At 39.9% G+C, this 12,794-nt stretch overlaps 1 protein-coding gene across 1 annotated transcript; it reads right to left on the bottom strand.

Annotated features, from left to right (window-relative positions):
• Positions 1-246: 246 nt before the first annotated feature.
• slc3a2b (solute carrier family 3 member 2b) lies at positions 247-10,887 on the bottom strand. Its single transcript, XM_032547619.1, has 8 exons — positions 10,376-10,887; positions 5,722-5,912; positions 4,892-5,065; positions 3,799-3,896; positions 3,119-3,270; positions 2,247-2,562; positions 2,017-2,076; positions 247-1,372 (listed from the first exon to the last, which is right to left on the bottom strand). The coding sequence occupies exons 1-8, from the start codon at positions 10,708-10,710 to the stop codon at positions 1,022-1,024; spliced, it is 1,677 nt and encodes a 558-aa protein (XP_032403510.1). The 5' UTR covers positions 10,711-10,887; the 3' UTR covers positions 247-1,021.
• Between the last annotated feature and the right edge of the window lie 1,907 nt (positions 10,888-12,794).

Raw genomic sequence — 12,794 nt, forward strand, 5'->3', positions numbered from 1 at the left:
GATCCCAACTGATTTGGACTTTACTTAGCAGCAACTTAAATCAGATGAAACTTAAAACTGAAGTTTAGTGTAAAGAATAATGAGTAAACATTTAGCCATAAAATTGTGAGAAATTCGTAACAAAACATCTAGTTACTGCTGCTAAAGTGGTACATGCAATTTTTATTTCACACCTTTATATGTTGAAGATGCTGTGCTTTCTGAATAAAATCTATTTTCCTCATTATGAATACTAGGCATCAGAAATGTCTTTGCTTGCTTGGAAACAGTGTATGTTTTTAATTTATTATTTTTCACAGAATGCAATACATAAGTGCACAGTGTATTACAGATACAGACGAGAGTCACGTTCACCTCTTACACTCCTGCTAAAACAAGACCAAAGAAGAAGAGAATGAATCTTATTGGTTAGTTTATCAGTTTCAGTAACAGAACACAGCTGGAGGGATTTCCATGTTTCCTGCCCAGCCTTGTGTTAGCCACTCACTTCTGACGTAAGGCTGATTGTTTTGAACAAGGCGCATAAAAATGAGAGCAGCTTCTGTTTATAGCTGAGCCAACGTTCACAGATCTTTTTAGAAGCAAAACTTTTAGCCCCAAAGTGTCTCCTCCTCTGGAGAAATCATGATCTAACATTGTTTGTTTTTTGTTTAAACTCAAAAAATTTGCTTTACTCCTCAAGTAACTGTAGGATGGCCAACTATAAGATCAAGAGGTGTGAGGCAGCATTTATGCTAATTGAACAATTGAGAATAGAGAATGTAAGTGAGAGAATCATTCTAAAAGTTGCTGTTCCTGTATATATTTGGCGAGTTTTTCAAAGGGGGCCCCTGCCCAGAAGCTGATGCAGTCTGGGGGACCGCGGCATGGAAAAGTTTGGGAATCCCTGCAGACAACAGAAGTCACAATGTGTCACAACAATAACTGCTCTGATTTGGTGCTCCGCTCTCCACCAACATCCTCTGCAGGTTGACACAATACATACGGACATAAAGGAAATGCAAACACTAAACGTTTTCCTCTATCCGGAGTGAGGAAGCTTGATGAGTGCGGCCTGCCCCGGGCCGAGCCGCAGCTCCGTCAGGTCCACGCTGCTGCCTTCAGGGAGGGCGCTGCTGTTGGTGCTGAGGGCGACCGCAGCATGCCGAGGCAGCGCCGCTTCGCTCATCTGCAGCACCGCCTCCTCCTCCGGCCCCCAGTTGAAGGCAGCCAGGTAGCGATCGTTCTGATCCCAGACCCGCAGGTACGCCAGAGACGAGGAGGAGTTGGAGAGGAGGAGGAAGTCCCCGTGAAGGAGGGAGCGCTGTTTGGCCCGCAGCTCGCTCACAGAGCGGAAGAAGTTGCGGAGGGACAGCCTGTCAGTCTGATCCTCCTGGAGACAGAGAAACACAGAGAGGAGATGTCAGGATTTAGATCGTAACCAGAGGGCCATTTTAGGGGCCTAAAATATTCACAAGGCCCCCTACATAATTTAAGGGGTTTTGTTGATTTTTTTTCTACAAAAATAAAGAAAAACTACCAACAAATTCAATTTACTGTGGCCAGAATATGAATAGAATATTTTTAAAGTGTAAAAGCAATTTTTCTGCATTTACTGCTGTTTGAGAAGTGTATTCGCCTGTCATGTTTTCTCAAATCCTGTGCCTTTTTTGGGGGCTATGGCCCCCTTGTCCTCAAAAGCTAGTGACACCCCTGGATGTGTTTGCTGGATATTCCCTATAATCTATGAAAAATTGTGCCGCAACCTTCCTTAATCACAAACAAGCCTTTAGTAAGTTAAGTTTAAAACTACAAAAGATGCATGAAATTTATCAGCAACAAATTCCCAGAAGATTTGAGTGACTACACTGATGTGTGTGTATTTTTTATTTTTATTACAGGTACATTATGTCCCAGAGTTTTTCACCTGCAGTTCCTAGACAGACGCTAAAGTCACCCTAAAGGGATAAGAGTAAAACTACATAGTTATATAAACACTGTGAAGCATGTGAGCATTAGAACCTGCTGACAGATTACCTGCAGAGTTCCATTCAGTTCCTCTTCATAGTCCCAAAGCATCGTGGGAAACTTGGTTTCCTAATGCAAACATGAAAATATTAGAAAAAAACAAACAGCTGAACAGTGTCTAATTCAAAACTAGTCAGAAATTAATCAGAGACGCAAATTTTACTAAAAGAACTTCAGGATTTATTTCCTGTTGAGCAAGATCTCAGAGCAGGTCTGTTTGTCAGCTGAGCGGCTCTCACCCCGTCCATCAGGCCGATCTCGTCTCCGTAGCTGAAGACAGGCGTCCCAGGCAGCGTCAGCAGCAGCAGCTGGTACAGTTTGACATGAGCTGGGGGGACTAATGAGGCCAGGTGACCGTCGTCTCGCCCCCCAAGATTCCAGGCCAGCTTGGTCTGCGTGTGGTTGGAGTAGAGCCTCTGGATGGTGCGGGCGTAGCGGGCGGGCTCCGGGCCGCCTGTGGTCAGAACTTTGGATATGAGGAGGTCCACTCCAATGGAGGACAGAAGAGCAGACACACCGTCAGCAGAGGAGCTTTCTGTGACGCCGAGCAGGAGTCTGAAAAACGCAGACACGGATTAAATCCACAACTCACAGGAAGCTGCTCATTTCTGCTACCAGAGGTATTTTCAAAACCCAGACATTAAGCCAGTTTTTAAAATTGTTCATTTTTAGAAACATTTAGCATATGTTTCTAAAAACATATGCTAAGATAATAAAAAAAGTTCATCTAGACAAAGACAAGAACAAGGAAATGACACATCAATCATTCTCTAAAGCTTTAAGGAGTTTTAAGTTTTTGCCTGATAAAATATTTCAGTTTGAAAAAGCAAAGTTAGAAGGGGCAGCAGAAAGGGGACAGAGTATTCTTTAAAGACGAAATTATTCCTGTTCTTGTTGGATTTTTTCCTATTGAAATAATTGAATCAAAATGTGTTAAAATGTACATTTACTGATAATAAAAGCAGAGCTTAATGTGTGACATTTTTGATCCTCTCTTTAACATGCGATCTGGGAAGCAGGAACCATCATGTGAAGAAGGTGTTTGGCTTTTGGAACAAAAAGAAAAAGCCTGTTGCTATCAGATGTCAGAGGTTACAGATGAACCCCGCACCTTTCTGACCCGCCTCTCAGATCCTGGTCTGTCCCGTTCTGGACTATGGCCCGGATGTCGTCCCAGAGAGCTGGGACCGTGCTGGCCAGCTGCTCCACTCCAGACAGCTGGACTCCGTCCACTCCTTCGTTCAGCCAGAACACCAGGGCAGACTGGAACCACAGGGACACCTGTCACTCATTGTTCATCTTATTAAACACTTCAAGTTTCTCTTCACAATTCTCTATGCTGAACCTAAAAAAATCTGCAGGTGACACTGAATGACTTAAATGTACAATTTAATTTTCATTTTGATCCTGCAGCCCATATATAGAGACCTATAAAAAAATAGATATATTATTCATATCTCTCGACTTCAGTCACAGGGTGATTTTATCACAAATTTCCCTTTTTAAACATTGCAATTATAAAATATACTGTAACTTCTGGCTGTACCTTGACTAAATATGACAAAGTTCAAGCTAAGTAAAACTTAAAACTTGTCATTTCTTACAGGGACCAGTAAAAAGTTTAAGTCCATTTCATTCATTTCATCATGTATAATGTGTTTCTATATTTACAAGCAGCTGTGGCACATCATTATTTTGGTGGATTGTCTTAGCTCACTTCTGCCTCATGTTGATGACTTCCCGTACATTTAGCTCATGTCGGTTTCCAGCTCAGAAGAAGTCGGCCATTACCTTCAGTCTCTCTGCTACGTTTGTTACGCTGCTTCTGGAGAACCAGGGTCCAGATGAACCCTGGTAGTTTGGAGTCAAATCCAAAACCACAGAAATACCTATGAAAGAGGGGGGGGAAAAAAGAAAGAAGATATTTACATATTGTGAATAAAAGTCACATCATTTCTTCCTCCCAGCCTGACATTAAATCAGGCCAAACATTTTCTGTTTTAGATCAGTTAGTGTTACTGAGAGGAGTTTTAATGGGCTAAATGCCACAATAATGAGAGCAAGAATTCTTTGAAGATTTATTTAGTGATACTTTCTCAGGGTTTAGTTTAGTTTAGTTTATTTCAGACAAACCTTTCACCGACAGTGTAAACGACACAAAGTACATAATATATTTCTTTTTAAAAAAAAAAAAAACAATAAAAAAAAACAAAACACATCACATCGGTGATTATGAGTCTGAAAAGGAGTATGCTGAAGTATAACTTATGTGGTCATACCCCTTTTCCAGCTGTAATTTATCACAGTATTTTCAATGTCCGATATCCTTTCTGACAAAGGAGGTTTACCAAGTATTTTTGCTTAGCTAAATACAACATTATTTGTGAATGTTTAAAGTCTACATTTGAGATTTTGAGTACATAATAAACAGATGAGCCAAAGAAAAACTGGACCTTGTGAATGTTTTTATTAAGGATGCACCGATTTGGACCAATATCAATATCCAGTATTAATTCTGCTTTATGGCTGTTAACCAGTGTTTACAGATATATCAATAAGATATACAGTATGCTTCGCTTCACTTCTGATATCTTGTAAAAGTGACCACTGCCCACTCTGCTTCTCTCCTTCAGTTAAGCATCCCACAATCCTTTGCTGCATCACTATCACATGACTGAACAGATACCACCTGACCGACCTGCTCCCCTCCTGAAACACAAATGGCAACAAGATGAACATAAACATCAGTTCTTATCAGCCCAGTTTAACTTACTGGCCCGATACCGATATGTTACGATGCATAATATAATCTGATATATTGTGCATTCCTGGGCTTCGTAGTCGAAGTATGGCTCTGAAAAAGCATTTTCCAGTGTTTGCTCACCTTTTCGGCGAGCCGCCTGGATGACACCTTTAAACTGCTCCAGGTTTCCGGCTTCAGGCGAAACTTCCTCAAACCTCAAGCTCATGGCTTCATCAGGTGGAGCAACGTGAATCGGTCCGACCACCAAACCTTTCACCTTCAGCTGGGACAAACTGGTCATCTTCTGCTCCACACCTTCCAGGATGGAAAGTCAGGGAGGATTCTTTAATTGTTCATCCTTTTAAAGATCAACTATCAGCAAAACTGAGAAACAGGAGCAAGCAGAATGTTTTGGTAGCTCTCACATGGAGCAGGAAAAAAAACCTATGAAATTATTCATCTGATTTACATCACATGATGGTGTATTAGGGCCATTGTAGATATAAAATCAAAGGAAGACATTCCCGGCAAAAAAAATTCATAAAATTTTAGATTAATCTCAGAAATTTTCTAGAATTGACGGGGAATTTTCTGAGCTTTAGGAGTCAAAAACATTTTGACTTTATGAACTCAGAAATTTCCCAGATTTTTATTTTAGAAAATTTCTGAGTTCAATCTAAAAATTTCTGGGTTTTTTTTTTGCAGAAATCTACTCACTTTTTTTCTAAGATCTACAAAGCTTCTGATGATTTGCTTTAGTTCAACACACCTTTACATTTGTAGCAGATAATTGCTCTGTCCAGATGTCACTAACACGTTCTGTTTAGCACTGTGCCTTTCACTTTCATCAGCTCTGCAACACAGCGTGTGTGTGTATGTGTGTGGGGGTAGGCGTGTGCGCGTGCGTGTCGGCGTGTGTGTGTGTGTGTGTGTGTGTGTGCAGATGGGTGGACAGCCGGAGAGCAGCTCACCCTTCAGGTTGTGTGTGTCGGTGAAGGCGTGGATGTTTCCGATCTGGTACAGTGGGCCTTCGTTCCACCAGCTGGTGGCCGGCAGCTCTCTGCAGCGAGGAGCCTGCAGCAGGATGAGGACAGCTCCCACCAACATCCCCAACCAGCCGAGCCAGAACACCAGCAGGAGCGCCCAGCGGGTTCTTACCCAACTAGGGAAAGAACGAAACGTATTCAGAGGACCCTTAACAACCAGAAACCTCCAAAATCTTCCAGTTTAAATGATCACTATTGAGTCTACAGAAGTAAGACGCTACCAACTCATCTCACACTGCTTGATGCCTGATGTTTGGTGACATGATGCTCCAATAACACCATTCTAGTGCACCGTCATCTTATTAAACGTCACTTTAATAAAATGATGCTTGGAGTATTTCAGCAGCTTTGTTCACATCTTCTTGTACTAATAAATTTACTAGCTTCAGCTGTGTTGATGATGTGATTATTACCCTGAGGTGAAGATAGCTGATCATTTTGAACAAAACTGTTTTGCTGCTAAGCTAACCAAGCTCTATGAATGCATTAATCTGCCCCTATAGCACAGAGGTCTGAAACACAGTGTTGTATAAAGTACTGAAATCTCAGAGTCAAGTAAAAGTACAAGTACCTCTCCAAAATATGACTTTGGTAAAAGTCGAAGTCACTGACTGAAATGTTACTTGAGTAAAAGTCTTTAAGTATTTGAAACTTCTTGTACTTAAGTATGGAAATTACTGTAAAAATGGATGTACTCAAGTAATGTAATGAAAAGTACAAGTAAAAAGTAAAACAAAGCAAATGCAGTTTGAATGACATTTTTTATATTTTGGTAAACTTGTCAAATACACTTAAAATAATGTACCCAACCAAGTGCAGGCAAAATTAAACCTGCTAATAGATATACCTGCAGGCATCATTTAGTTAAGAAAATTAGGTGCTTTACCTATAGCACAAGGTTAACTTAACCTGCTTTACAACTGAACCAGCTTCTTAGTATACCCTCCAGGACAGAAAATACAAAGTTTTTGTAAGCCTTAAGTTTTCCCTTCAAGTAAGGTCAGTGCTGAAAATGAGAAAAATAAATAGTACAGAAAATGCGGCCAACATGAAGAAAAAGAGCTGTTACGATTACTCTACTTCACAAATCAGTGAATCAGTCAATCCTACAGTCAGTAGGTGGTGCACACAACTGGTCATTATGCAAAAGAAAAAAAGAATTGGGAGGGAAATGCAGCTTATTGGCATCTGTAAACCTGGTTTTGAACTTGCATTCCTTTCCTATATTCGTTAAATTTAGTCTAAATTGCTATCGCTTCTGTCCCCCTTGAACAGAGGAGTCTAGGTAGCCTGCTACAGTCAACATTAGGCCTAAGCTAAATACACCACGTGTGGAACTGAAACAATGCCAAACAAAGTTCATTTATGGTCAACGTTTCACAATACAGTAGTGCCTAGTGACCAAGCTATAGTTACTGAAACAGGAGGATTATAACCATTTCATAAGAAGTTACCTCGATGTGTTTCTTCAAGTTGAACGGGGAGTTTTTGTAAGATAGAATTTCCATGTGACTGTTACTGATTGCGAGACTTGCTTTGTGTTTAATGGGAGAAGCGAAACAGGTGTATCCTAATTAAAAGTAAAGAAATCAAGAAATGGCAAAAAATGTGGAATGAAGATAAGAAAGGAAGAAGATTATATGAAGTACAAAAGTCAGTTTGAATTCGAAGCATTAATGAACGAAACAGAAGAGAAGAAATAATAATTAGTAGATTAAGAGTAGGTCATACCTACTTAAATGACATGCTTTATAAAATAGGGAGGAAAAATAATGATAAATGTGAGAGATGTGGAGAGAAAGAAAATGTAGAACACATATTGATGAACTGTAAGTCAAATGAACTCGAAAGGGAAGAATTAAAGAGAATAGTTAGAAATATGGGGCATGAATGGAATCTTAAAGGTATATTAGGAAATGAAGGAAACATAACAGATATTCACAAATTAAGGAAAGCATTGTTTATTTATCTTAAGAATACAAAATTAAAAAGTAGAATTTAATAGATATGAAGTAATGCTTCTACACACTCATGTACAGTAGGTGGCGGTATGCACCTTAAAGTTGCTTGTGATCCGCCATAATAGAAAAGAAGAAGAAGAAGAAGTATCCTATTGGTGGTGATGAACCAACCCAGGCAAGCAGGCTACGGACTTTGTTCGGTAGCCTACTTGCTACTTGCTAATCAGTAGGTGGGGTCAAAACACTTGCGTTTCTCTCTCTCGCTTTTTTGTAACGAGTAACTAAACCACACATTGAAAATGTATCGGAGTAAAAGTACGCAATTAAGTTCGGAAATATAGTGAAGTAAAAGTGAAAGTCATCAAAAATTTTCATACTCCAGGAAAGTATGAAGTACTCCAAAATATACTTAAGTAAAGTAGTGAAGTATTTTTACTTCGTTACTATACAACACTGCTGAAACATGTGGCTCCGGAGGCACAAGTGGGTCTTTGGACCTTCCAAAAGGACTCTTAAAAGAATTTGACTAAAAATGATTTTAAAAATGTTTTAAAATAAAACTAGATATAACAAATGCAGGTTTTTTCATGGACTAATTTCATTTCATGTTTACAACAGAATGACACTAAAAGTATCAGTCGTTTTTATTTAGATCTATTTTTCTTGTTAGCCTTGGTGAAAATAACAACATACGACAGGGGTGTCCAAACTTTTTGCAAAGAGGGCCAGATTTGATCAAGTGAAGATGCCCGGGGGCCAATAGTTTGTTCGGACATTTTTTGATTTTTTTTTTTTTTACCCCTCCAGGGGGTCTTTTGTGGGCTCTAGTGTCCCTTATGTGACAGTAGGCTGACAGGAAACAGGGAAGGAGAGGGGGGAAGACATGCGGCAAATGTCATCGGGTCCAGGAATCGAACCCGCGACGGCCGCGTCGAGGACTCAAGGCCTCCAAATACGGGTCGCCCTACGCCACCACGGCACGCCCTGGACATTTTTTAACTGCAAAAGTTTCATGCAAATACACAATTTTCATTGTCACAATTATATTTATTTTTCAAATGACAAAATAACCAAATATAAGCCACTCAGGCAGATGAGAACAACTCTAAAAACCCAAATTCTGCTTTTCTTTCATATCTGGAGAGTCAGATAACATTGAACAAACTGTATGAAATACCTTAAATTTACATGAGTTTAAAAATATCTTTGCCTCAAGAACATTCTAAACAGGAGTTATAAGTAATGCAAAGTTGTCTGTTATTATTAAATCTTAAAACAAGTTAATTTTGCTCTTGTCATTTACAATATCTTTCAGAAAGTAATAGTTTGTCACATCTACAGGTTCATAACCAAATCTTACTCAAGAGTTTAATAAAAATAAGTGCCATAAATCCAGGTGCATAAATGTTTTTTTGGCTCTTCATTACTGATAGTGACAGACGTTACCGTTCAAAACACTCAGTTTCATGTCCTCAACTCTCAGAGCCACACTGTTACGTGCCAGGCAAACATTTTTCTCAAATTCTTGCTTCTTCTCAGGGCAAAATGTTCTCCACCATTTTCATAACACAGTCTTTGATAAATGTACCTTCAGTAAAAGGTTTGCCATGTTTCGCTATTAACATTAACATCGTAACTTGCTTTGGTGGTATTTTCTTTTGACTCACAGGTCCGCGTGAAGAATCGCTGTTGTGATGCCAGTGCAGCTTGGAGCTGCTTCAGTTTTTCAGCACGGTCACTCCCTGTTAGCTTGTTGTATGAGTTAGCATGTTTAGTCTGGTAGTGTCTCTTTACGTTGAAATCCTTAAACAAGGCAACCGTCTCACAAATTAGATAAGCACAATTGCCTTGATTTTCAGTGAAGAAGTATTATAATTCCCATCTCTCTTGAAAGCGGCGGCCCTCACTGTAAGCTTTCCTCGTTTTTTTTGCAGTGGCAGAAATGAGTGGAGAGGGGTTCGCTGCACGGACGCAGACTGATAGTATTAAAGTGGTGCTGCCACCATTTGGTGAAAGGAGGAATTACAGTTTCAAGTTTTATGATTTATTTATTCTGTTTCACAGTGCAGGCGGGCCATAAATAATACATTATAAAACTGAAGCTGCGGGCCGTATGAAATCTGACCGCGGGCCGTGATTGGCCCCCGGGCCGGACTTTGGACATGCCTGACATACGATATACAAAAATATAGCCATCTTCTTTTTTAAAAATGTTTTCCTTTATACTAAAACATAAAAACAGGAATAAAATAGTAGCTTTTTAATAATTACAACAGATTTCCTGTAGTTAATCAATTAAATAATAAATAATCAAAAAATTATACTGTGTCTTTTGTTCTTGAGGTCATGTGATAAATGATCAGCATAAAAACTGAAGCTGCAACATTACAAAACACAGTGTGGTCCTGTACAGCAACCTAGAAATAGATCAGTACTGCAGGATATTTTCTGAATAATACATCTCTAGTTTTTAATGTGATATCTCACATTAAAAAATAAATCCATTTTATATTCCACAAGTTGTCAAAGAATAATTACCAGCATCTAACCCCATTCGAAAGCGGTTCCCCTGCTCCTACAAACAGGACAGTGTGTCTGTGTGAACAGCGTCTCCTCACCCAGGAGTCCCCGCCACCCGCAGCAGCTCCTCCTTGTTCAGGCCGGTGAACGTCTCCTCCTCATCCAGGATCTTCAGTTTCACGGAGCCATTTTTCTCCGCGTCCACCTCCTCCCTGCCCTCAGGAGGAGCCTCCGGGGGCCGGTCTCCATCGGCGGTCATCGGCTGTTTCTCCTGCTCCTCCTGGTCCAGGTCGGCCTCGCTCACATCAGCCTCGGTAGCGTCAGCATCTATAGCGGCCCGAGCCGCGTCCGGGGCCGCGTCCGGGCCGCCCTTCTGCTCCGCGCTGATGCTCTGAGCATCCTTCATCTCCACATTAGTCTCCTCCGTGTTCATCCCGACTCCACCTCACTGTCAATCTGTCCCCGAGCTTTTTTTATTTTTTTAAATTTAATTAAATTTTTTATTTTTAAGAATGAGGTTTGCTGTTAACGGTATGTCTGCTGGTGAGCTTGTAAAAATCAGTCAGCGTCTGCCAGGCTTGCTCTATCTGCTGCCTTCAAGTGCAGTAGGAAACACTCAGCTCCACTCAATAGCTGACGATATGAAAAGATACAGTAGATTTCCTTCTAGCAGAGGCGGCCCAAAGCATATGCGAGTTAAGTGGCTGCTGGGGGACCCCTAAGAATACCACCTATATATCTATATATGCCAAATAACATTGAAAAAAAAAGAAAGGCTATTACACACCAAAAAACTATATACAATTTTTTACAGTTGTAAAAAAAATTGTTGGATTTGTTTCCTGCTGCCACTGCTAACCCTAACCCTAACCCTAACCCCTGTAAGCTAACAAACTTAACTTGTTTACTGTAAATTTAATGTTTATTACTTTCAACTAATTAAAATAATATGACCCACTTAAATACCGATCTGCATTTCAAAATTAAATTTTTCTTTAGTTTGCTACTCATGTAAGGTTAAAACCAACAGCCATAATAACACTGGTATGATGTAAGCTAATTAAAGATGATGCTAATTATGCTAATAATGGATCAGAATAGCTATGTAACACACATAGCTACTCTATGTTACACACATAGAGCAGCTTAGCAACGATAAACAATATGGTTGTCATGTTGGTTTGGGGGGCCCCATTGAAGATCTGCTTAGGGCCCCAAAAAGGCTTGGGCTGGCCCTGCCTCCTTGTAGTTATTCAATTCCGAATAAATAAATTCAGATTTATGTGTCATGTATAATCAATGGACACATTTGTAAATATGCCAATAGTGAACATCGTCCAATATTGAGTAATAAAATGGCGCATTTATTCAGGGCCTCTCCAAGGTTGACTGGGGCCCAAAGCAGAGTTAGACTCTGAGGGATCCACCAGCCACAGCAGCCTCACCCTGTTTGTTTGTTTGTTTGTATATTATGCAGACATGGCAAGATATTTAAGGGTGAAGGAAGAATGAATTCCCTGAATTACACTTTCAGCAGTCACATTGGTTGGTAGAGGTGGTTGGCTGCAGACTTGGTTTGAGCCTTTCCCCCTACCGTAGAGTCAGGAAGGGAATCCGGTGTGAAACTTGGCTGCTGTGGCATTAGTGCCTAGAGGACTGTTAATTTGGCCTGATAACCTTATCCAATATTAATATTGCTGTTATGGCTAATAACTGATACTTAACAATATATTGGTAAGTATCAGTTATATAAGTATATAAAAGTATATATTTCACAACCTTTTCAACAACCTTTTAAAAAGCAACAACCATACTGGTGACTTCATCAGTTTAACGCCCCATAATCCTTTGCTGCATCCCTATCACTGTCACATGACTAAACAAATATCATCTTCCATGACCATGACTCTGTGACAGTACACACAGGGTGGGTTGGTGGTGTGATAACCATGTAGATGTGGAACATTCCATCTCATCTGAAGCTTATTTTGATGCATTAGAGTCAATCAGAAAAACCCATGATGTAGATCCAGACGTCTGGCTTCATTCTCTTCATCTTCTGAACTTTTCATCCGATGATTATTAAAACACTTTGAGTTAGCTGTAGATGATTTTACAGCCTCAGACAATTTTATATCAGTAAAGATTCTGTTCTATCATTATTATCACTTGTTTCACATGTGGTCAAGGCAAAGGGATGGAACCTAAGCTCGACTTCCACATAAACCCTGTGGTTGACGGTGTTTCTACTTCATTGCATTGGGAAGTGACAGGGTTCACACTCTAAAAAAAGATGGTATTTTGTCAGAGGATTTCTGCTTATTCAGAGAAATCAAATGGAAATTGGGAACAAAAAATGGCATTCCACTAATGTGGTAGAACAAAAATTACCCTGGACACTTTCTACAAATATTTGAAAAATAATTGTTAGATGTTATTGTTTTATATTGGAGAACAACAATAATTCCAAGTTTCTTTTTTTTTTTTTTACACAGACTAACAGAGTGTAACAGAGTC

Source organism: Xiphophorus hellerii, chromosome 19 (assembly GCF_003331165.1).
Source record: "Xiphophorus hellerii strain 12219 chromosome 19, Xiphophorus_hellerii-4.1, whole genome shotgun sequence".
Taxonomy (NCBI): Eukaryota; Metazoa; Chordata; class Actinopteri; order Cyprinodontiformes; family Poeciliidae; genus Xiphophorus; species Xiphophorus hellerii.

What these genes read in the sequence shown, in the direction of transcription:
- slc3a2b (XM_032547619.1), bottom strand. Translation starts at nt 10,710, where the DNA reads ATGAACACGGAGGAGACTAATGTGGAGATGAAGGATGCTCAGAGCATC. An exon ending in CGACACACACAACCTGAAGG is followed by an intron (nt 5,066 to 5,721) that starts GTGAGCTGCTCT and finishes CCATCCTGGAAG; the next exon opens with GTGTGGAGCAGAAGATGACC. An exon ending in CTGAGAGGCGGGTCAGAAAG is followed by an intron (nt 2,563 to 3,118) that starts GTGCGGGGTTCA and finishes TGCGTTTTTCAG; the next exon opens with ACTCCTGCTCGGCGTCACAG.